The sequence below is a fragment of the Sebastes fasciatus genome, chromosome 20, assembly GCF_043250625.1.
Source record: "Sebastes fasciatus isolate fSebFas1 chromosome 20, fSebFas1.pri, whole genome shotgun sequence".
Taxonomy (NCBI): domain Eukaryota; kingdom Metazoa; phylum Chordata; class Actinopteri; order Perciformes; family Sebastidae; genus Sebastes; species Sebastes fasciatus.
The window spans coordinates 15,158,043-15,181,425 of record NC_133814.1 but is presented as its reverse complement, the minus strand read 5'-3'; the positions used below and the strand labels follow the sequence as shown (position 1 = coordinate 15,181,425).

General features: G+C 40.1%; 1 protein-coding gene across 5 annotated transcripts in view; it reads left to right on the top strand.

The window, feature by feature from the left end:
* Positions 1 to 23,383, top strand: part of plce1 (phospholipase C, epsilon 1) — a 99,318-nt gene that overhangs the window by 8,987 nt on the left and 66,948 nt on the right. For 4 of the 5 annotated variants that reach the window (XM_074621000.1, XM_074620997.1, XM_074621001.1 and 1 more), the window contains exons 2-5: positions 9,524 to 9,889; positions 10,478 to 11,146; positions 11,373 to 11,768; positions 12,115 to 12,324. In XM_074621000.1, the coding sequence (XP_074477101.1) occupies positions 10,526 to 11,146; positions 11,373 to 11,768; positions 12,115 to 12,324 (1,227 nt within the window). In that variant the 5' untranslated portion in view covers positions 9,524 to 9,889; positions 10,478 to 10,525. Of the gene's footprint in view, positions 1 to 1,837; positions 1,937 to 9,523; positions 9,890 to 10,477; positions 11,147 to 11,372; positions 11,769 to 12,114; positions 12,325 to 23,383 lie in introns of all 5 variants that reach the window. The other variant, XM_074620998.1, reaches the window with a different exon arrangement.

Below are 23,383 nucleotides of genomic sequence, written 5' to 3'. Positions count from 1 at the left end.
GCAAGACCACCAACAAATTGTACGCTCAGTGCGAATAGAATTAAGGCTGCAAGCGCCACTTCATCACTGAACAAATGTTTTAAAACACATTTGTTATATTTTTGGTTATTGTGACAGTCTCTGATAATTTGACTTCATGGCCGTGAGATGCCCTTAAAATTGACTAAAACTCACCAGTGAGACTTGAGACTTCACTGATGTGTTCCTGTGGATGTCAAACTGACTGCACCACATTGGTAATACTGTAACATGCCCTCAATATGAAAGCAAAATTAGTATTACATTGTGTTAGCTCCAAAACAAATTATTCTGTACATCATTTTACAATTGATGGATGGCTCTTTGGAAATACCCTTTGGAGATGAATGAGGGAACAACTGCCACACACCCACAAACACAAAGAAAAGTATAATACAGTTTTGTTGTTAAGCATCTGATTCTGATTAGATCCCGTTTCTTCAGCACTGTCAGAGGTGCTGAGATCATCCCCTTTTGCACTCATCAACATCTGTTACACTTTACTGCAGCACGGAATATGTTGGTAGTACCCAGCAGCTCTCTTTTAAAGCGAGATGAGCAGACAACTGTCTGTCCTCGTTTTCATCAGGTTTTTCCAGCGGTGCAGCTGAGATCACAGTTTTCCTTGGCTTCGGTTAAAGTATACACAGTGGTAATTTTGGCAGCTATTTTAGATTTAGTCTTAAAACGGAAATGCTTATTAGTTTTATTTACATTTTAGTCATTTTTATCCTTCATAGTTTTAGTCTAGTTTTAGTCGACGACAACTCAAAACGTTTTAATCCAGTTTTAGTCACCGAAAAGTCATTAGATTTTAGTCAATGTTTTCTTTCTTAATTTTGTCAGCTATTTTTTCCTGTTTCCTGTTTAGTCATCAGATTATATTGAACATTTCTGTCATTTTAGTCAAACTATTTCACATAAAATGTTATCTTATCATTATCTAATGAAAAACACAGTTTGAGTGATTAAGAATGCAGCTTTGCAGTTAGTTTGAGTCCTCCTGACTGCGCTCATTACTGATGTGCGGCGGCTCAGTCGCACCCACCGGTCCGTCATGAGAGCCAATCCGTAAATATATGTGTTAATCAACGACCCGAACCTGACCCGACCCGCAAACCGCCAACTGTGGTGTGAGACAAGAAGGACAGAGATGGACTCAGTGCTGCTGCCGTGTTTGAGACATAGAGATGGAAAGAGAAGGTGACACAAATAAAGACAGATTTTGGTTACGTTTTTGTTTTTAAACTACATTTTGTTCTCGTCTTCTTTCGTCAACGATATTGCATGTTTGACATCATCACTGTTAGTGTTTAATGACCTCGGTGCTGTCTTGTCATTGTCTCGTCTTGGTCATGGAAAAAAAGGTCATTGACACTGGTATACAAGCTTTTTAAAGAAGTACACAAGCCCATGTTTGGCCATTTGTTTTTTTGCAGAAAGTCCCACAAGTATTTTTTAATATTTCTATTACAAAACAAATAAGCACATTTCTATCTAACTATTGTTATCACATCACGCATTAAAACAGCATACCAGCATAGATCTACAGTATCTCATTTTGGGACAGTAACCATTCATAAATATTTCATGAAATGAAATAGTTGTGCGTAACTGCAGTCCTTTGTTTTGTGTCATAGCTGTCAGTCAGATGACTATCAAGGTGACAACATTATATAAACAAACTTCAGAAACGCATTCTGATTGGCTGCTGAACCTGCAGACTGACTGGAAGGCCCGTCCCTCATGTCAGTCTTTGTCTCTCTCTGTCTCTCACACTCCCTCTCTGTCTCTCACACTCCCTCTCTGTCTCATTCAGCTAACAGCAAGATAGAGAGCGGGAATCCTGACTCACCTGGGAAACCCAGAGCATTAGATCTACATTAGACTTTTTACAAGGCTTGTTGTCTACATTTATGTAAGTATTGCCATCAAATTATACCTGACTAATTATATATATATATAAACCTAATTATAGCACTTAGATTTGTATACCATTTTAGATGTTGTCTAGGAAAAGAAGCCTGGTATTATGAGTGCCATGTGCTGGACAATATTGTGTATATAATACAACAAGTGAAGTAGAAGTGATTGGTTTTCTTGGTCAATGCACTTGTCACTCTGCGTGACCTGGTTTCCCCATTTGTGTGTCTGTCTGCGTTTTTAGCCCAAGGCTGAGATTTAGCCGGAGAGAGCGATTTGCTTTCCCGTCCAGGGTCACAGTTCAGCTGATAACAAGAGCTACTTTGAACTGTGTTTTAGTGTGTGTGTGCGTGGTTGTTTTTTTTTGGTTCACTAACTTACTGCAGAGATTTAATTATTGGTGTGTGTTTGTAAATTTCACCGTTTGAGATAATCACACAGCAGGTGGTGCTGAGAAGTCTTTATTATTGCCATTTAATTTGCTATTTCTGCTATTTATAAGAATTAAATATGCATGAGGATGGAGACTAAATGAGAAGCTGTAGCACATCTATATTAAATCTTACTTGAAGTCCACATGCTTCCATTGGAAATAACCACAGTGTGGAAATGCTATCCTGTTGCTAATTTCAGTGTGTTGTGAAATTAGCTTGATGACAAGCACAGCTGTTTTATCATGCCCCCAGGCAGCATGACTTCAGGATTTAAAGCGACAGTACGCGACTTCTTGCCTTGAGTAGCTTAAAGTGTTGTGGTAGCCTCGCCCTCCTGACCCATAATTGGGACAGGTTCACGCCACAACATGTGTCGCGTGTCAGTTTCATGTCCTCGAATGACATCAGCCTTAACGCGACAGCTAAAATCTGTACAGCCACAACATTAGCCGAAGCGGCAGACGATGAACACATATGGTTTCCCAAAGAGAACATTGGTGTTTACCACGTTTTTTAATTGTGTCTGTACATTTAATTTTACTGCACTTTCGTTTCTCACTGCTCCTCCGATTTGTAGTACTTGCTGTGACTTGCCTGTGCTACTTTTGCCAACCTCTCTTTTATAACTACGCCCAAGGTCAATGGCAGGTTGGTGCCCATAACAAATCATACATACCAAACTTGATTTGTGATTTCAGGCAATTGGGATTACAGGCACGTACACACATGTACACATTTATTTACTACTTTAAATATAAAAGAAATATGATTGAAAGAAATTAGGATTTGAAGCCAAAGGGTTAGTGTTTCTTATCTGGCAAGGAATGACAACACATGTAGTGGCTAAAAATATTCTTAATCCAACTTGTGATATATCCGGTTTGACCGGTTTGTTGACTGTGACACATTCAGATGAGCTTCTTCCTGTTGTGGATCAAGGTGGGCTCTCACCATAGTGAAGAACAGAGTACTCAAAAAATGTATTATGACATGATTGCTGATAACTTGCTGATAAAGATAAGGGCTTCGGGAAAAACCCCTTGATTTTTTTTCTAGCTCAGCTGCGGTGTAGATTTTTCCCTCAAACATTCCATCAGCATACCGGTGCGTCAAAAGTCTTGAGGTGTCTCCTTTTAATCAGCTGTGTATCTCCAGGCGAGTTTCAGTTGCAGTCTGTGGTAGGGATTTCCCGATATCAGAAATCTAGTGGTCGATACCAATACCAGTGAATTTTCCACGATTCTCGATACCCAATTCGATACCACGGTTAAAAAAAAAAAAAAAAAAAGGAACATTATGAGACTTTATTCCTCAGGTATAGCTCAAAGATCTGTAAGAAAACAGCAGCGGCTGTACACGCTCACACACACTCTCTCTCTCTATATATATATATCCTCAGATTGCAAGCAGTTCTTTAAATTCACTGACATGGTGACAGACCATTAAATACTTATTTAAAATGCTAATATTATATTTTGATGACAATAAAAAAAGCACCACTTTTCAGATATTTAGCAATAAACAACAAAAGATAGAAATTCAGTTCAGTCTTTTCCCTCACGAGTGAATCCTCTTCTCAAACAAATCAATAAAGGATCTCTGATCAGTTTTTTCAGTTCAGCAATTTCAACACGAGTGAATCCTCTTCTCAAACAAATTAATAAAGGATCTCTGAAAAAGGAAACTTCAGAGAGTTACTTGCCAAACGGAAAATCGACCCGCATTTGGCGCTTGTTCATTTCGGACCCTGATTACAGGCATCGTACCGTAAAAGAGTACCGTCACGTTTTTAGAATTTTGGCATCGACTTGGTACCGAAGTATCGGTTCTCGTGACATCCCTAGTCTGTGGTATATTGTGCAACTGACACATTGAAATCCATTATTTACCTTGGAACTTGTAGTTAGTTAAATCAGGTTTCTCAACCTTGGATGCTTTGTAATCAGGTGTCACTTTATTTTGGATGGCTTCGTTCGCCAGCACCGGAAGACACATGACGCATTTTGATCTTCCGTCAATGTTCTCAATAAAACCAAACTCAATATAACTGTTGTCATATCTTCTCAGTTTAGCTAGTTTGGCCTTAGCGTCACTTGACGATGTGGACTGACACAAATATTTCTCCATGCTCACCAGCTGGCCAGCTGGCTAATAAGCTAAGCAGCAGCAGGAATGGTTTTGTTGCATCCTGGGTGAAGTGACAGATTCATGACAGGTTGAGGTGATGTCGCAATCATTTTGTGACATCAAGTTTCTATTAGCTCCAAATCTAACGTGGGTGGTAGTATTGGACACATTGGTGCAATGGTCGCCATCTGTAGATATGTACTTTTTAATGATACAGCACAATTTTATAATTTATACCAATCATTCGCGGACCACCTGGCAGAGTGCCACGGACCCCTGAGGGTCCCCAGACCCCACTTCGAGAACCACTGTGTTAAATTATTTGGGCTAATATACTGCATGTTTGTGTCTTTTTTCAATGTTTGGGTTTTGTTTTGTTATCAATCATATTTAATTTAATAAGATAGACATTATTGATACCAGGCAGGGAAAATTAGTTATTTTTAAAATACCTTTCTCATATAAGACAGATTATTGGGTTAATACAGGAAGATGTTATGAACATCCCATGATCACCAGTCTTCCCTGACTTCCCAAATCTGTTATATGAAAGGCCACAAATCCTGTTTGGACAGATTTTTACATTAGCATCCTACTTTCCATCAAGTAGTTTTGCATGTCTTTCATGCAAAATGAAGTATTTTTTTTATTCGCTCTATTATAATGATTATTAAAGCCCATTTTAATAAAAAAATACTAACTGTAACCACCTTCTCTGGCCTATTCCAATTAAATTTTTACTAGGCGTTTATTAGTTTCTGGGAAATTCTGAATCTTGGCATGTCTCTTATTTCTTATTACAGGAGGGGCTCACTCTTTTAAAACTGTCTCAGTGAAACAATAATGATGCCTAGTGTTCAATGCAGGTCTGTTTTGTTTGTAAAACCTGCCTATAGTGTAGCGTCGGATGCAGTTGATTCAAAATGCCATTGTAGATTTGTGGAGAAATGTTCTGGCAATAAGAAAAATGAGCATAAATGAAGCAGTGGCATCTCTAAATATCCCATTATCAACCTTTTTTGAGCCATCAAATCAGTGTCTTCAAAAGGCTACAGCTAAGCTGCACAGTAGAGGTCATATGAAGGTTAGATGTCACTGTGAGCTCATGAATGGAGCACTTGTTGTCTGTCTCATCTGTTTGGCTGAAGTTCTGTCTGTGTGAAAGTAGCACAGAGCCTTGAAGAGGCTGCAGACATCCGACACAGACACCTTGATAATACAGACATGCTCAAACTTGTTGGTACCCCTCAATACAAAAAGAAACGAAGAATGCACAATTTTCTCTGAAATAACTTGAAACGGACAAAAGTAATTGGCATCCACCATGGTTTATTCCGTATTTAATAGAAGAAATCAGACTTTGCTTTTGATTTTTTTATTCAACAAATGAAATTGGCATGGACAAAAAAACGATGGGACCCCTAACCTAACAGTTTGTGGCACAACATTTAATCAAACGTTTTCTGTAGCTCACAATAAGACTTCTGCATCTGTTAACAGGTAGTTTGGCCCACCCCTTCTGAGCAAACTGCTCCAGCTGTTTTCGGTTTGATGCGTGGGTGCCTTCTCCAGACTGCAAGTTTCATAGATGTTTGATAGGATTCAGATCAAGACTCATAACTTCAGAATAGTCCAATGTTATTATCCTTTTGTTGGCGGACTCATATCCTGCGACTGAGACAGAGCTTTCTGACACTGGGCAGTACGTTTTGCTCCAGAATGCCTTGATAGTCTTGAGATTTCATTGTGCCCTGCACAGATTCAAGGCACCCTGTGCCAGGCGCAGCAAAGCAGCATAAAAAACATAACCAAGCCTCCTCCATGTTTCACTGTAGGTATGATTGTTTTCTGTTCTTTGAAAGCTTCATGTTTTCGTCTATGAACATGTCTTGCCAAAAAGCTCCAGTTTTGACTCATCTATCCAAAGGAAATTCTCCCAGAAGGATTGTGGCTTGTCAATATGCATTTTTAGCAAATTCCTTTTTGTGTTTTTCTTTCAAAAGTGGAGTCCTCCTGGGTCTTCTTCCATGAAGCCCACATGGTGCGATCAGAAACTGACGTACCATGACCTTGGCGTTCAGCTTGTATCTCTTTGGCAGTTATCCTTTGTTCTTTTTTCTATCATTCATACCATGTTCAATCTGGGGTTGATTTTCCTCTTGCAGCCGTGCCTAGGAAGGTTGGCTACAGTTCCATGGACCTTAAACTTCTTAATAATATTTGCAAGTAACTGTTGTCACAGGAACATCAAGCTGCTTGGAGATGGTCTTGTGCTGCTTGTCTATTATTTTCTTAACTCTCTCCTTTGCCTCCTCTTGTACATGTTCAGTGTGGTGCACTAGGGATGTCACGGAGATGAAATTTTCCCACCGGTTAGTAAACTTCTGACAACACCGGTGTTACCCATTACACCAGACATTTTACAAGAAAAGATGACGCTCATTATGTGTAAAGCGCTTACTTTGATCTTTAACGCCGGATTGGCTGTGTGTCTGGCATCTCCGGTTAAGCTTTCCCTGCGGGGCCGCGAGTTTCTACCTGCCACCGCTCGCGCCACGCACACCGGCTGTGACATTGGGTTTAAATCTGATAGTCTTGTCTGTCAACTCTCTCTTGTCCCGTGTGTGGGAAATCTGACTCCTGCCGTATGGAGCAGACACTTTCACTTTCACTTTGTAGCGTCCATCGTCCGACTATGTATTGATAACACGGCGCTGATACCAAAACAGCACAGTGATTACTTTTCACCATATAAATAGGCTGAATGACTGATGACAAGATTGGATACATCTGATACTAATTAATCACTGTAATCCAATTATTTATTATCTTTTCTAAGGGGTACCAATAAATGTGTCCAGGCATGCAAGTATACCATTATCTCAGTAACCTGTAACGACATGAGAATGCCTTGACTGCTTGATTTACCACGGATCAATGAGTTGAGCCCTTCCCTCCCCATTTGTATTTGTCTTTCTCTCCCACACATACACTAACAGTGTAGCTGATCCTCCCTCTCTGGGTCGGTCCCACATTCCTACTGTGGCCCACGCATTTTGGCAGAGAATTAAGGGCTGTGGTCGCTTTAATTATGAGGTTTCGGCCGGGCACTAGTTTTGGGGCTTTATACATCGCTGGCCACCGTTGGTCGGTACAAGAACCACACTATTAGTATGCATGTTGTGGGTTCGGTGTGTCTGTTATGGATGTAATTCATGCAAGCAGGTTGCATAACTAGTCTCTGCCCAGTTCTGATTCATTCACCTACCAGTGTGCTGGATTGGTCTAGACAGAATACTTTTTTTTTTTTTTTTTTCTGAGATATTGGATAAGAGACATCATTTCCTATTTATTGTAGAGCTGTGTGTGATGAAAGCCAGCCACTGAAAGCGGACTGTTCAATTTCATAAGTTGGCTTTTTCTCTTTTCCAACTGGCATTCTACTGAGTTTGCATAAGTGGCTTCTTTTTTAACAGTATGTGCTTTCATTAAAACACAAGAGTCTTGTATTTCAAGACTGCTGGACAATATAAAAAAAACAAAAAACAGCTGTTTGTGATAATTGTAGTCAAATACCGTGATAACACGAACCAGTGTTTGTGGTTGTGGAGGAGGGAAGTATGGGGAAGTATCAATGCTTGATTGATAAAAGTGTATTTACTAGCGGCGCCAGCGTCTCCCCCCTTTCAATACTGTCTTTGTCACTATCCAATAAAGGCATAAAAAGCTCAAAGAAAAAGGTTTATTTACTAGCATTGCAAACTCAGAGCATGCTGTAACACTTAACACTAATAACAGTGAAATGAGTCACGATTGCACACACTGTCTGGAATCCAGTAAGATTTGTTCCCACCTGGATTTTTGTTTTAATCTTTCATATTTTAATCTAAGGTTGTTTTTGTTTTTTCAAGTATTTTTGGATGATGGGAAACAAGGGGGGAGAGAGAGATGTGGAATGACATGCAACAAAAGAATGTGTATCTTGCCATTTTGGACGATGATGTTTGCACAGGCGGTGGCTCCTAGTGGTCAAACAAACCTCTTTTGCCTTTTGACGGATGCAAACAAACGCAGAAAATCTAACCTGTTCCGAGACTTTAATGACAGACTAAAGTTTCGGAGCCAGTGTGTAAACGGGATTGATATGTGAGGTCATATTTATTTTTAAAAATGCAACAATTTTGGAGAAAACATACAGACTTGATATGCAAAGGCCTTGAGCTTCGGATGCTTAAGTTCATGATCAGCGCCTTAACCCCTAAGCCACCAGGGTCCTCCTATTCTGAAGTTATTTAACATTGACATCACATCATGGATCATTTCAAGATACTGGTTGCATTGCACCAATCCAACTCAGTCTAAACATCTAGAAAATGTAAGTTGAGGATGATCTTAGATAACTGTGGGATGTCAAGATACGGATTTTAAGACCACATGGCAGGTTGTTAAAGGTACTTTGGTAGTGCGGTGACGATATGACTTCCCATATAGTTAATCCATAACTATTTCTCCAAGACACAACATTACTGAAGAATTCAATTAAACCTCTGAGAGGTGATAACTTAGTTATTTAACTATACCAACCACATAACACATCCTACTCCTCATACATCTTCTCAGGCAATGAAGATAAAATGTACTGTTTATAGTTTTATTCTTATTGCCCCAGAAAGTTGGTAGTTGTTACGGGTGTCAAAATGAGTGTTGTTCCTTCCCGCATTTTTCCCTTCTACGCTGAAATTCAGTATTTGTTGTTTCAGTCGTTTCGGTCACAATGGCTCACTCTCTGTGCGGTGATTTTGTTGAATAGTTATAGATAAGATGTGTTGAAAGAAGAGAGATATTTTGAATCTTTTAAAGTCAGTAAAATGTGTTTCTCATGTTTGTTTTAGTTTTTTTTCCACATTTCTTTTTTTTCACTTAGTCTTGAACTTTCTAGCTCTCTCACTTAATACTGTTTGAATATGTTTGGTAAGTAAATAATGATTGGTGCGTCTGTGTTCTCTCTGTTTCTCTGTCAGGGCCTGCAAGTGGATAACTATGCCACAGATACACGTCAGGACCAATCAGGGCACACACATGGCCTTGTAAGCTGCGACTGTGAACCGTACTATCAAGGAAATTCCTCAGTCCTCCAGGGTGACCTCCGTGGGTTCTCTATCTGGCGGTTTGTACAGCTGCACAAGCTTCTGTTTCTACAACACACAGAGCTCACTCTGTATGGACATGTTGTCTTAGTCTCTCAAGAGGTCACTGGAAGCTGAAGGTATTATTCGCCCCAGCAGCAGCAGCACAGGAATATGACCATGATGGCACACTGAAATAGAAAAAAGAAGCTTGGGACTGTTGAGTAGCATGACCTGAAGCAGATCTCTCTCATCATCAAAGTAAGTATTTTGAACTTAACTAAAATACCGAAGGTTTGATAACGATGATGATATTTTGTAGCTCAATCAGTCACTCATCCAGTTAATCAATCACAAGGTGAAGCTGCAAGAGAGAGATGTGCTTTAATCATCCCCCCTGGCTTCATTCAGGGAAAACCCACCATCATTAGTCATCTAGACCATCTGAGTTATAAACATGACAGTGCTGTCACCTTGCACAATATATGGGTTTGGAAGTCTGCAAATTTCATTTCCTCTTGCTGCTCTATGGAGCCACTAATTGAGATGGAAGACGCCGCTTCTCAAATGTCAGGGATTAAGAGAGTCTTAGAGAAATGTATTTGACTGATACATGCACCATGCAAACCAATTTTAGATAAAAAAAGATAAAAAAACAAATTTGGAAGTTTTTCTAAATGCTGTTAGGTTAGATTTCTCCTGCATAAAGGGGACCTTTTATGCATTTGTGCTTTTTTTCCTTTCCTTTAGTGAGTTATATAGTTAAAAGGGGGGGAGTATAAACCCCAAATACCAGTATAATAGGTCCTCTTTAACTGTCGTCAACAGCAAAGTGTTCCTTATTTTCAGGGCTGCAGCTACACAAAGGATAAAGCAGGACGCTCCAGGGGAGACGCGATGGCTACTGAAGAAAATCAGACACAGGTCGGGGCTGTAGTCGTGGCTCAGCGCGCTTCGCCTCCATCCGCCGCGAGCCGACCCAGCAGAGAAGCCAGGCAAGCAAATGACAGCCAGGAAGCGTGGCGATACTCTGACCAATTGTGGCACTCGAAACAGCGGAGCAGCCCTTCCCTCCTCTTCTATAGGAAGCTGTCGTGTGACAGTGGGAAAGGGACAATTTTGGACGAGGAATACGAGTGTTTGGATTACAGATCAAAACTCTCAAGTGCCGCAGAGAAACTTTATCCAGAGCTGTCGGCTGGCAGGAGAATTGAAGGAATAACTAACACCGTTACTGCGATACCTGGGAGGGGTTCAGAGGGATCTCCGTGCCAGCTGGACAACCCTGGAGAGGGTGTGGATGCAGGCCGAAACAGAACTGGCAGCACCCGCTGCTCCTGCACCCTGTCTAGCCTTTACATGAGTCCAAACATGTATTGTTGCCACAGCCCTGGATTCAGCCCGAGCCCCAGGTCCAGCCCCCTTCACACTCCCAGTCCCTGCCCAAGTCCCTCTCTAGCCAACCAGCGACACCTCCGTCGCAGCAGCCTGCCTGTGTCTGGGCTTGCTTTCCACAAGGTAATAAAGAAGGAAGTTGATAGCCTTGGTATCTGCAAATTATATAAATTTAGCTGCTACACCAAAGATGTGTTAGGTGTTCTCTGCTGCTTGTTTTTAGCGCAAGATGAGAAAAATAAACATCACAATGTTTAGACTGTAAATGAAATGCCTCGATAGTTCGAGGCACTGCTGTAAAGAAACATCATTAAGACTATTTTTAATTTGTCCTGTTTTCTGCATCTAGACATCACGCTGCCGCTCGTCTGGATACAGTCCGTCCAGCGAGCCGAGCTCTTTGGCGTCATCTCCCTCGAGTTCCCCCGGTACCAACCACCGCCAGCATCACCAGAACGGAAGCGTCCACCGGCACCGTCTCAACGGCTACTCGAGTTTAGAGGGGCTCAACAGAAAGCCCAGGGTTAACAAATGCTCCCTGGAGAAAGTGTTTCTGAGACGAGCATCTCTCGAAACCGTGAGGAGAACCCTGAGGAACGACGAGAGGTTATCATCAGGAGCGACCAGGAACGGCAGCAGCGATGAGGGGGACGGAGAGGGTCTCCTGGATAACGCCGAGTTTATGAGGAACCGTAAAGAGCGCTCCACTGTCCTGGTGAGGCGCTTCTTCAAGAACAATCAAAAGGTATTTACATGCAAGATTCCTTTTTCTGTTGGTGTTATATAGAATTTGTTTCTTGAACCAATGTGTTCAGCTGATATCTTGAACATTTTTATTTTATGTTTATTTGTTTCATTGATTTATTACAGTAAATATATTACATTTTGGTCCTTTAATATGGCCCTATACAGAAAAATATACCAATGTTCCATTCTACGGTTGTATAATGATAACAAAACAACTTTCGCATACAAACTGACGAAATGTTTAGGATCGGGCCTTTGTTGGCGACTCTATAATTTGATCATTTATAGTTTGCTAAACAAAACAATGAGACATGCTGAAATACCTTTCTTTCTCTTTCCGTAAGATGACCAAGTCGGTGTGTACTGGAACCAGAGCGATTGTGAAGACGCTGCCGTCAGGACACATCTCAGATGAGGTCTGGGAGGTGGTTGATAATCACATGATGTGGCAACCCAGCAAGGAGGATATGTGGCCGATCGCGATGCGCGGTATGGAAGAAGAAGTCAGAGTCTGCAGGGAGATGCTACGTTTTGTTGGAGTTAAGCTACAGCGGGTAAGAGAAGGAATACGCATACTCACAGATTTCATATCAGTTTACAATACAAATGCGTAATAGAAGCATTCTTAACTTCGAGGAGTAAAATGAGCTGTAAAGGTTGTTGAAAACGTAGATTTCAGGACAGCAATGCAGCGAACTTCTCAAGTCTTGGATAGTTTATTTTTCACACCCAGGCTGTAACTGTTAACACGTTCCCAGTGAAAAAGTCTGCAGTGTTAATCAACATGTTTTCCATAATCCTCCTAAGCCAAGGGGTTATTAATATAGGTTGCCTTTTTTTAAGAGGTTAGGAAATATGTTGTTGCAGTGGTATTCTATCTTTATGGTTTCATGACCTTACATCACTGACGTTTCGCCTCGAGCCGTAACGTGCTTATTCTTTAAGTGCTTTTAAAATGATGTGGATTTTCCAAACTTGATAAGGCATTGGGTTTTAATGTGTGGTTTGCTTTTCCAGCTCTCTTTTCTTCGCTGTAAGAAAAAAAGTGCAAAACTGCTGCTGTGGCACAAGAGTATTTATGACTTGATTGATTCTTGCTTCAATGGATGAAAATTGTTCTTGGCATTTGTTTCTTCTGTTTGGGTTGAAATGTTTTGCCTGTTATGGCTGGAAGATGAATAATTTATTAAAGGAATATGTTAATAGACCAACGCACACACACACATCCCAAAGACACATTCACACAAGGCTCTTTGTTCGGGGTAGGCCCCCGCTGCGGAAAAATGATTTATTCTCTGTTAGTTCTGCTCGCCGTATTACTGACAGACTGAATGACTGAGCCTTCTGTGTGTGTGCGTGTTTGTGCGTGTCTGTGTAAATGGACTGAGCAGAGTTGGCATCTGCATTAAAGTTATAGCCATGGAAATTGCCGGAGAGGAAGGTAAATGAGCAAGACAGAGTGAGAAGAGACGGAGGATGGAGTGGGGGAAAAGAGACGGGAGTGAGACAGAGAGGAGACCCAGGACATTGCTATGTTATTATCGAGTTTCCAAGCTAGAGAGTGTTTTTTTTACAAACATGAAAAATCTCACAGGAGCTGTTCAGCTCGAGCAAACCTTGGCTGCCACAATTCAGAGAATATACAGTTCCCCTTTCAATAGAAGGCATTTTTGTCTGTCGTAAGTCATGCTTTTTCCAGTCTGAGAGGTGCAAACATGAGAATCTGTGAAGGCTGGGATTCAGCAGCATCACACAGGATACTCTCCTGTTGTTATCTTCTCACTCCACTTCCTGTAAAAGCTCAAAACACATGGAGACAGAAACCCAGTGCCTTGAAGAACCATACAACCAACTGTTGCTGTATGGCGGTAGTTTAAATCCCATTGCAATATATACTTGTTTGGGGTGGGGGGAAAAATCGATACAGCAGAGTATAGCGATATTTTGCGTGGCAATATTGTATCGATACACGGACGTCAAGTATCGATCTTTTATTATATAAACAATTAACCTCTTGACAATTCGACAGCCCGGCCACTATTCTGTCTTTCAGAGGTTGTAGCGTTCTCAGTTTAAAAGCTAGAGTGAAGATAGCTTGTCGGGAAGAACGCTAAATAATGCTCCAAAGGGGTACAAAGGGGTCTCTTGACCTCTGACCTCAAGATACGTGAATGAAAACTCTGAGATGAAGAGATTGAAAACTGTATCTTATTAGATAAAACAGACAAATTGCATAATTTGCAGTTGAAAAAAGAATAAATCGTAATATATCTTATCACAATACTCAGCATATCGCAAAATGTTTGCAATAAGATCGTATCGTGATTTAAGTATCGCGATGAATTTGTCTACGTGGGCACTTGACTGTGCATGTTAGGTTTTTATGATGGGATTCTGACGCGTTATTTACATGTCTGTGCAATGCATGGATATGTATTCATGTTTTTTTATGTGTTCATGCTTAGCCACAACAGAGCCAAGTACCGTCTAAAGTTTCTCATGTGTGGAAGGGGAGGCGTGTACACTCCGGGCATTCAAACACACACTCATGTGCATGCGGCAGTGTGGTTTCTGACTTTGCCAAAGTGTTTTTATGAGTCCTTTGTGGTCGTAGAAATACGGGCTGAGTTAAGTCCAGGCAGAGCTGCTTTAATAATGAGCCTATTGAAAACGGGGGAGTTGCCAGCACTTCCCTTGTCAAAACACCATCTGAGCTGCTCCTGTAAGGGGTCACCAGAGAAACTCTGAGAACGCTGAGCAGCAGTGAATAAGTAAGAGTTGTAGCAGGGCTGTCATCAGGATCATAAAAAAAGTGGGAATAAAGTAGGAATGCATCCCATTACAAACAAATGGGAGTCATAAACGTGCAGTCGCAGAGAAACTTTCTATAGCTTTCTGTTTTATTAGATGGCATACAGCAGATACAGACGTAACAATGGAACTGAGTCAAAAACAACATTGTAAATTTATTGCATAGTTGCGAAAAAACAAAACACTGTTTCTGTGTGTCTTTACACCCCTCTGTCTTTTACACAACCACACTTTATGGTACACAGGACCCCTGTATGTGGCATGTATACGCCTGACTCTGCAGTAATCACGTTGAGGAGTTTTCTGGAGGTATCCTGTGGCCCTGTGTGTTTATTGCTACAACTAATGAAGCGAGCCAAAGAACACAGGATTATATGAAGGAGGGATTGGAGCAGGGCAGCACGGAGAGAGAGGGGGAGAGGGAAGGGTAACACACTAGCTGAGAAAAAGCGAGAAAATGAGATTTTAACAGTGGAAAAAGAAGAAAATCTACCATGGAAGAAAAGTGAGAAACTAGGTGGGGGGGAATCAGGCAGGGACTATTTGAGAGAGAATAGGGAGAGTGAGAGAGTGGAAACAAAAAGGAGGTTTAGACCAAGACAAAGCCATGAAACGTATGTTTTATATAGGTTTTTAGTTCATAATGGAAAATGAACATGATGGAAAATATTGTGAATGGGAGGGGGGGGGAACGACTTTTGCATTCTCTCACAAGAGTTTAGCAGTAAAAAATGCAAAAATATATTGGCAGTGTTCTTATTGAACTTTGTTAAAACTGTCATACCGCTAAATGTCAGGGAATTGTAACATAAAATAAGGAAGTGTTTCATTACTTTGTGCAGGTTTAACACACACACCTGGCATAGGGATCAAACAGTCTTCTTAAGCCAGAAGCATTTTATTGTTTGCCTTTTGTGGAGTTTACCAATTAGAGCCCTGCTGAGTCCTTTCATTTAACTCAAAGTGGTGTCAGGCTAAGTGCTAAGTGACCATGGTGCACACAAACACACACAGACATGGACTACACCCTTTTGACCATAGCAATTTGGGCTGATAGATGGATGCTTGTAAATATATCGTCTTCCCATTACTGAGGATGCAAGTAGCCTTCTGGGACAGGAACAGATTCTTCTTTCTAGGGACGATCTGTGCTTTCCTGTTTCCCTCAGTGTGTCTTCTCATAACTGGGCTTAAAGCCAGAATATTGACCGTTCACATCCAGGAATATCTGTACTGGAAATGTGAATCAAAAATATCTCTTACTGAAATTCTCCTTGGGAGTTGCAGTTGACTTCTTCCCATAGATTTTGATATAGACAGACTTTTGTCCTGGAGATGTTGGACACAGTTGTTCATCGTTTGCACTGTATATCCAATAGAGTTTCATGCCCATTTGTGCTTTGGAGGCGCTCCGGTCAGTCACCCGAAATACTTTGAACTCATCTCACTTTCAAAACGTTATAAATTTGACCACATTTAATTTTCCAACCTTCAGTTTTCAAGTTTGCATGACCACATGTTCATTATCACTTTATCTCCTTTGCAAACCGCATGTTTCTGGTAATTCGTGATGCATATTGCTGCATTTTACACATGAATTGACTCACTTAAATACTTTGTAGGCATGCTTCCTGTTACCTACATATCTGTAAAATTCCATTGAAATAGGGCTTTAAGATTGGCTGTTAATCACATGGGAGGTCATCTGTTATCACGTCATGCCATTACTTTTCATGACTTCTTGTCTCCATTTAAAAGCACAGATCACCAAAAATAGTGTCTGCTAGGTTTGATTAAAAAAAACAACAGTCCTGACTGTATACATAATTTCCTGTCTGGGTGGATTGATAGAGGGAGAGACATAGACAGGAGACACACACACACTTGCCATTGTTGCTCACCCAATCTCCCATGTGGTTGCCTTGCTGTTGGTGATAATAACAGCCACATACACACACATATCTCTATTCCTCTTCCTTTTTTCCTTTCAGTTTGAACAAATATAGATTGTTTTTCATCTTTTAAGTAGCAAAGAGCACTCTGTTTATTGAAGAGCTTGGTGTGTTAAATGTCGTTGATACTAAAAGTGAAATCTCAGAGTGCCTCTTGAGTCCGTGGTTGCAGTTGATTAAAGGGGAGTACCGGCTACCCAAATATCAAAGTAAGCTAAATTTCTGCCTTTCTCCGTAGCCAAAGACACAATTTGATGTAGTCCCAAACCCAATCCGTGGTTATTGCTCCATATATGAATGAACTGAGAATAAAGAATCAAATTTGACAATCATGTATATTCTGGCTTATGTCAGTATGACTTGCAGAGTTGTAATGCTCATTGACTACATTTACATACTCACCAATATCCCAATATTATTCTGAATATGACAATATTCTGAATTTGATACGGGTCATGTAAACCGCATCCTCTGTTTAGATATTCTGAATTAGGCCTTAGGAGCATTTTCAGATTAAGACGTGGGATATACCGATACTATTCGGGTTTTAAGAGCATTCTTTGGACATGTATACAGCACATTCAGAATATGCATCTCAATATGGGCTTTTGCGGCAGTTTGCGACACACCGCCTTGACCTCTGTGCGTTGTACACAAACCAACTAGCCGACAGTTTGCAGAGATGCATGCCCAAAAGAAAAGCCCGCATTTGTAGTCGGAAAGAGAAACACGCCTACTTCTAAACATTATGAAAGACTTGGATATCAACAGGTTTTTGGATATGCAAAAATATCGCAACGCCGACCTTTTCAAGAAGGTGGTTGAATGAATCAAAGAGGGAGGCTATGTTTGCACGGTCAAGCAAGTCTGCCACCGGTTACGTTAGTCGGAGTAATCACGGCTGCATGTAAACAGGAATATTAGTGGAATATTCATTTTCATTAGTCATGTAAACAGCTTAGTAGGAGTATTGTATTTTTCGTAATAAGTGCAAAAAACAACATTTTGTGCATGTAAACGTAGTCACTGATGGTGTCCAGCCTTGGGACAAGCTTATTTTTTGTTCACCAAATATTAACTTGGCTGTCCCAAACAATAAGATGCAGCCTTTGACATATGGGAATTGTTGTAAACTAATTTGTTTGCGCTGTTGAAAGCTATATTTTCCCTCCAGCCCCTTGCTAGTTAAATATCCATGCCTGTAAAATGGATCAATATGTTTGAAGACCAGTTCCTTATGAGCTCAGGTAATAACTCTAGCAAACAGGTTACCAATTACTGCTAGTTTCAAAGGAAACGTTTTAAGATAAAAATGTCCGGCAAATATTCGGTTCTAAGACATTCATTTCATACAATGTTGTCATGAGGCGACATTGCATTGATTGGCTTTCCAGTTCATTGCTTCAGTAAATAGACTGGTTCGCTTCTTTTTTGAGGTCATCAGACAGTCGGCGTCAAGTGCATATTTGCATGGCATAAAAACACATACTGTACTGTATGCACATCAAAGTCCTTTTCCTTCTTGTTACGGCTCTATTGAATGGATCTGAGAGTCACTGGCCTACAATGTGAGATGGTAATTAATGTGCACACACACACACACACACACACACACACACACACAGTGTTGAACAGTGCCCTGCTGATTAGGTCAGGGCAACTAAAAAGGTCGAAGTGAATGAAATTATAATCACAATTTGAGCTATTGGAAATTAACAAATGGCTTCATACCCAAATCCCTGTAAACCTGGGAACACAGAATTTTTTAAATGTAGGATTATGAGAGAACCCGCACACATAATGAGTGTTTTCTTGCCTCTTTCAGTTGTTAAAGCACACACACCACATATTTTGACAAACTGCCCCAACCAAACTCTGAGAGGCTTTCAACCAGCTGCTTGCTGTGTGAACACACTGAAATGCACTCAGGAAAAACAGTTTGGATGTCAAAGGTAAAAGGAAAAAAACATCTAGATGAAGCCGGGCTGTGAAAATTGGCTGAGCATGGCGTGTCAGGTGAACTGGAGTTGAGCAACATTGCAGCTTGCCAGTCTGGTGCAGGACACCTGCAATTATTTTTTAGTGTGCAATCAGAAAGGCGTGTATTTTTTTTTTTTTTAATTAAGCAACTTTAAATTGGATCGTTGTTGTAGTACAGAATGTACCAGAGTAAAAGTACAGCTCTTATTTACTGCTGAACATGTTGATCATATTGAACATATTTCACCCAAACTGTCCGTCTGAGAGGCTCTCGCCAGATCGGTTTGAAGATTGAATCATTACAGGCCAACACACTACAAGATAAGTTGGAATCTTTATTGTAGAGCTGCCTCGTCTTAGTTGACTAATCGGTTTGTTTTAGTCTTAGTCGACTAACATTTCTTTAGTTGATTAGTCAAATGACTTTTTTCCGATAGACTCATGAGCACATCTCTGGTAAGCACAAGATTTAAAGTGGTGTTTTTGTGTGATTCTTTGTGGAGAAACTGAGTTTCACAGATCTGGCGATTAAATCAACTAATCGGTTAGTCAACAAAATCTTGTGTCGGTCGACTAAGAATTTCTTTGGTAGTTCTTGTTTGTTATTGGAGAGTGCCCCTCTGAGTGTTGGCTATGATTCTCCTCCAGTTAGTGGTTTGTATAACAAAAAGTAATAAGCTCAGCTAACCGGTTCATTGTCCTCCGATATGGCAAAATACTAAGATTTATGAAGGAACTCAGAATCTAATCATTTTCTCTTATCAAATTTTGTAGCATCTCCTCTCCGATTTTATTCAGTTTCTTTTATCAAAGAGCACAAACATTTGGCTAAAAATCTAATATGATGTCTAACTAGTACAATAAAAAACAACAACTAAATAAATACATTTTTTAAAGAAACAATTAGCTACTTAAAATGAATCAGTAAGGGATAATGAATGGATTCAGTTCTGAATTATAATCATATTAACCCCCAACCAGACACTCACAAGCTTACCCTCCATGTATGTCGCACTCATTTAACCTGGCGTCTATCACTCTTATGTTCTCTCTGTGTGTGTTGTGCCACTACAAAGGAATGTGCCGAGCCGGCCACTTTCTCTCCCAGCTGGGTGTTGCGGCTTAGCCTGAGATTAGTGTGCGTGTGTGTGTGTATGTGTGATACACACTTTTAAGTCAGATGTCCGCTCGCACAGAAAATGGGTATAGGATGGTGAATATCTAGCATGCCTTTTTACAATGAGTACTGTTAATGTACAGTGACAGTATCTTGAATGATGTGGCCTCTCCGTTCCAACGCTGTTCATACTGTACGTTTGCTTGAATCTGCTAGACAGGAGCACACCATGTGGCGTCTGCTACTTCTTTTTGTTGAAACACATTCCATCCGTTTGTTTTTTTGTGGGGTGACAGAAGGGTGTCAAAACTGCATGTGGGTGCGTTTTCACTTCATGGGGTTAAAATATGTGCGTGTGTGTTTGTTAGCTCAGGCCTCTCGCATCTCTGTGTGGTATATTGTGGGAAAAATGCGCTGCTCCAGAAGCCGGAAAAAGTGTCCCTACAGAGATCCAGAGCCAAGGTTGTTAAACTCTGGGTCAAGACCCGACGCACAAACACAAACAGAGGAGAATTTTGACCCCGTGAGTTGAATGTCTATGACATAGAAACACTCCTGATCAATGTTACATAGCCTATATATGTCACTTTCTGGGTGATAACCTGGGAAATCATTATTATTACAACATGAACTTTGACCACATACAATATTGAGAAATGTAAACAAGCACACACACACACACACTTGAACATCCTGTCATGGGGACTATCTGACCTCTCCCAGTTTCATCACCGTCATATGACACAGTACATCTGCTACATGGCTGCTACATGTGTCATCCTTTGTTTCTGTGCTCCCTTCCAGTGATGTAATCACATTTTTAGTATTAAAGATAACCCTTTAACACCGCTAACACCTGCAGGGTTTGATTTAGTAAAGAGCATTTGGAAGGAAATGGACCAACAATATTCCCCCCAAAAACAGATTAAATGAGAGCCCGAAGCAGTTGTGGGTAATGCTTTTATTGTTGCACTCAAAGAATAACACAATTGATATAGAAATAGCCTGTCACCTCCCTTTCCTAACGCTTTGACTCATAATTTAAGAGGTCGTCTAGAGGGGATTTAGCCAGATTTAAGTCCTTTATCTTACAGGATGTGGTACAGTAATAGATTTAATTGCATTTTCTGTTTTGATTTTTGGTGGATCATTAAATTGCATCACCAAATACAAAGTCAAAGGAGCAGGGTATCGGACAAACTTATTACGAAAGTAGTGTTAAGTACAGTGGCCTTAGCTGAAAAGGCTCATCCGAGTAGTTTTGAATAACAAGTTTCAAGATATCTTTCAATCTTGCTGACCAGCATCTGGCCTCCTGACTGATGTTGAACAGGACACTGAATCTCCATCAGCATCAACTAAGAATTAAATCAACAGTGTGCATGTACTCCTTAAACTTTGATCTTTATTAATTAGTATGACTTTAAAGATACTTCCCATTTACTTGTTCTGCCTTCCCTTTTTGATATAAAAAAGTATAATAGGTAAAAGTGAGAGAGCTGATGAAGTATGAAAAGTCATCCTTTGGTGCCATCTAGTGGTTAATAGAATATCTCACGCTGCAGATGAACTTGGATTGCTAAATATTTTTGGTATGTGAACACATATGACTGCTGAAGCCTGAGTCATGATTTATGTTTCAGACATTCTTGGCATAGGAACTGTACTTCCCGTTGCTCTTTGATCTGGATGCTTGTGGTGTGTGTGGGTGTGTGTGTGTGTACTCTATTGTCATACTTTATGTCGGACTAGTCGTCTTTGTGATCCTTGTGTTATTGAAGCGGAAACAATTTGTTCAAGTAATCCGTAATACGATAATAAAGAGTAGCTGTCTTCTCAAATGTATTGATTTCAAAATTTTACGTTATCATAAATTGAATATTTTTGGGATATTGTCGGACATAACAAGCAAATTAAAGTTGTCACCTAAGGCTCTTAGATTTTTTTCTATTTTCCAACATCTAAAGGATTGGTAAATTAATTGAATCAGTGTTCACGACATTAATTGATTGCTACAATTAATGGTTATTTTCATTATAAATTAATCTGCTGGTTATTTTCTCGATTTATTGATTAACCATCTGGTCCATAAAAATAGTAAATAATGTCCATCAAACCTTCCTTAAGCCCAAGATTACATCTTAATGTTGTTTCTTTTGACCGACTAACAGTCCAAAAACCCAAAGATAATACATTTATCAACAGATAAGACAAAGAAAAACAGCAAATCCTCACATATTTGACACCTTTGCTTAAAAAATTACATTTAAGAAATTATCAAAATATTTGCTAGGAATTATTTTTCTGTTGATTTACTAAATGATGAATGGAACAATCATTCAGGCTCTATAATTGATGATTAAATGAATAATTAGCTGTGGCTGTAGTTATTTTCCTCACTTTTATCAGCTTTTGTTTGGGAAGTAAAGGGACATACATTATTCCTTTTTTTTATGAAATAAAAGCTTTAATCTAAATTCTATTTTTTTCCAACTAATAGAGGTGATGCTTCTTTTTTTTTTTCTTTTTTTTTTAACACTCGTCAGTGCTTATATGCATATCCACCAGAGGGCACCACACATTTTGAAATAAACATGTTCTGTTTTCACAAATTATCCTTGCAAATATTGTGTTGTGGTATATAAGCTCTGCGTTGTAATAAGCCACTCAGATGTGGTAAGAGAAAGGTAGATCGCAGGTTGGTGTCTATGTTCAGTTCACCACATCTTACTGTATCATTGTCTTAATTCATATTGATCGGGGGACTTTGTGCCTTCTAAAGGCAATTAATGTAGTAAGTGTAGTATAATGCATGAATCTGACCTCTCATTACTGACTCAGGAGGCCAGTCTCATTAGCGGAGTATTGATCAAAGAAAATGCAAAGCGAAGACGGAGGGCAGGCCAGCTGTTTGCTTTGTTCTGAACACCACTTTGATGTCAACTGGGCATGAAACTGATTAATTTTTCGCACCTGATTAGGCAGATTCAATAGGACGTAATGTATTCATTTAGACCTGGTGACTGTTGTGATTATGTGTGCGTTTATGTGTCAGGTTACGCTGCTATTACAGAAGAAATTACCTTTCAGTTTCTCCCTTTGAAGCTGTGTTATATGATAAGTTGTGGTTTTTACCCACTCTATACTAGTGAGGCGATTCATAGTTGTTAAGGAAATTGTTTGTGACAGTGTCTGATGTGTCAACAGAGAGTGTGTTGATACATATAATACAGATAACATAGTTTGTTGCCGTGAACCGCAAGTGCTTGGGGCTACCATTGAGCGAGCTGGCTTAAACAGAAAAGCTGCAACACTGGTCTTTAATTGGAGGTTGGCATAGAAACGCTCACCGGAGCAAAGCTAATAACAAGGATCAAGTGGACCTACCTCAGTCTTTATTGGTTTAATGGCCCACAGCGTCACCTGGCCCCATGAAAAGCCAAGCTGGAACGTGCGGCTTGTTTAGCCGTTATGACACCTTAAAGGCGATTTGGGCTCAATGGGACTTAATTAGGCCTCCTGTTTTACTTCACTATTGCCATATTCTAGTGTTTTAGCCAGCAAATAACATACAGTAACAACATAATATCACATAGATACGTAGATGATATTAATACGAACGATCCTCATTGCAACATGCAGCATATGAATATTGCAATAGACGTAAATGTTGATACAAGTTGTGACAAAGTTTTCCACAGTTTGACAAAACAACCCCAAAACAAGGACCACTTACTAGCTTTTTTGTGGAGC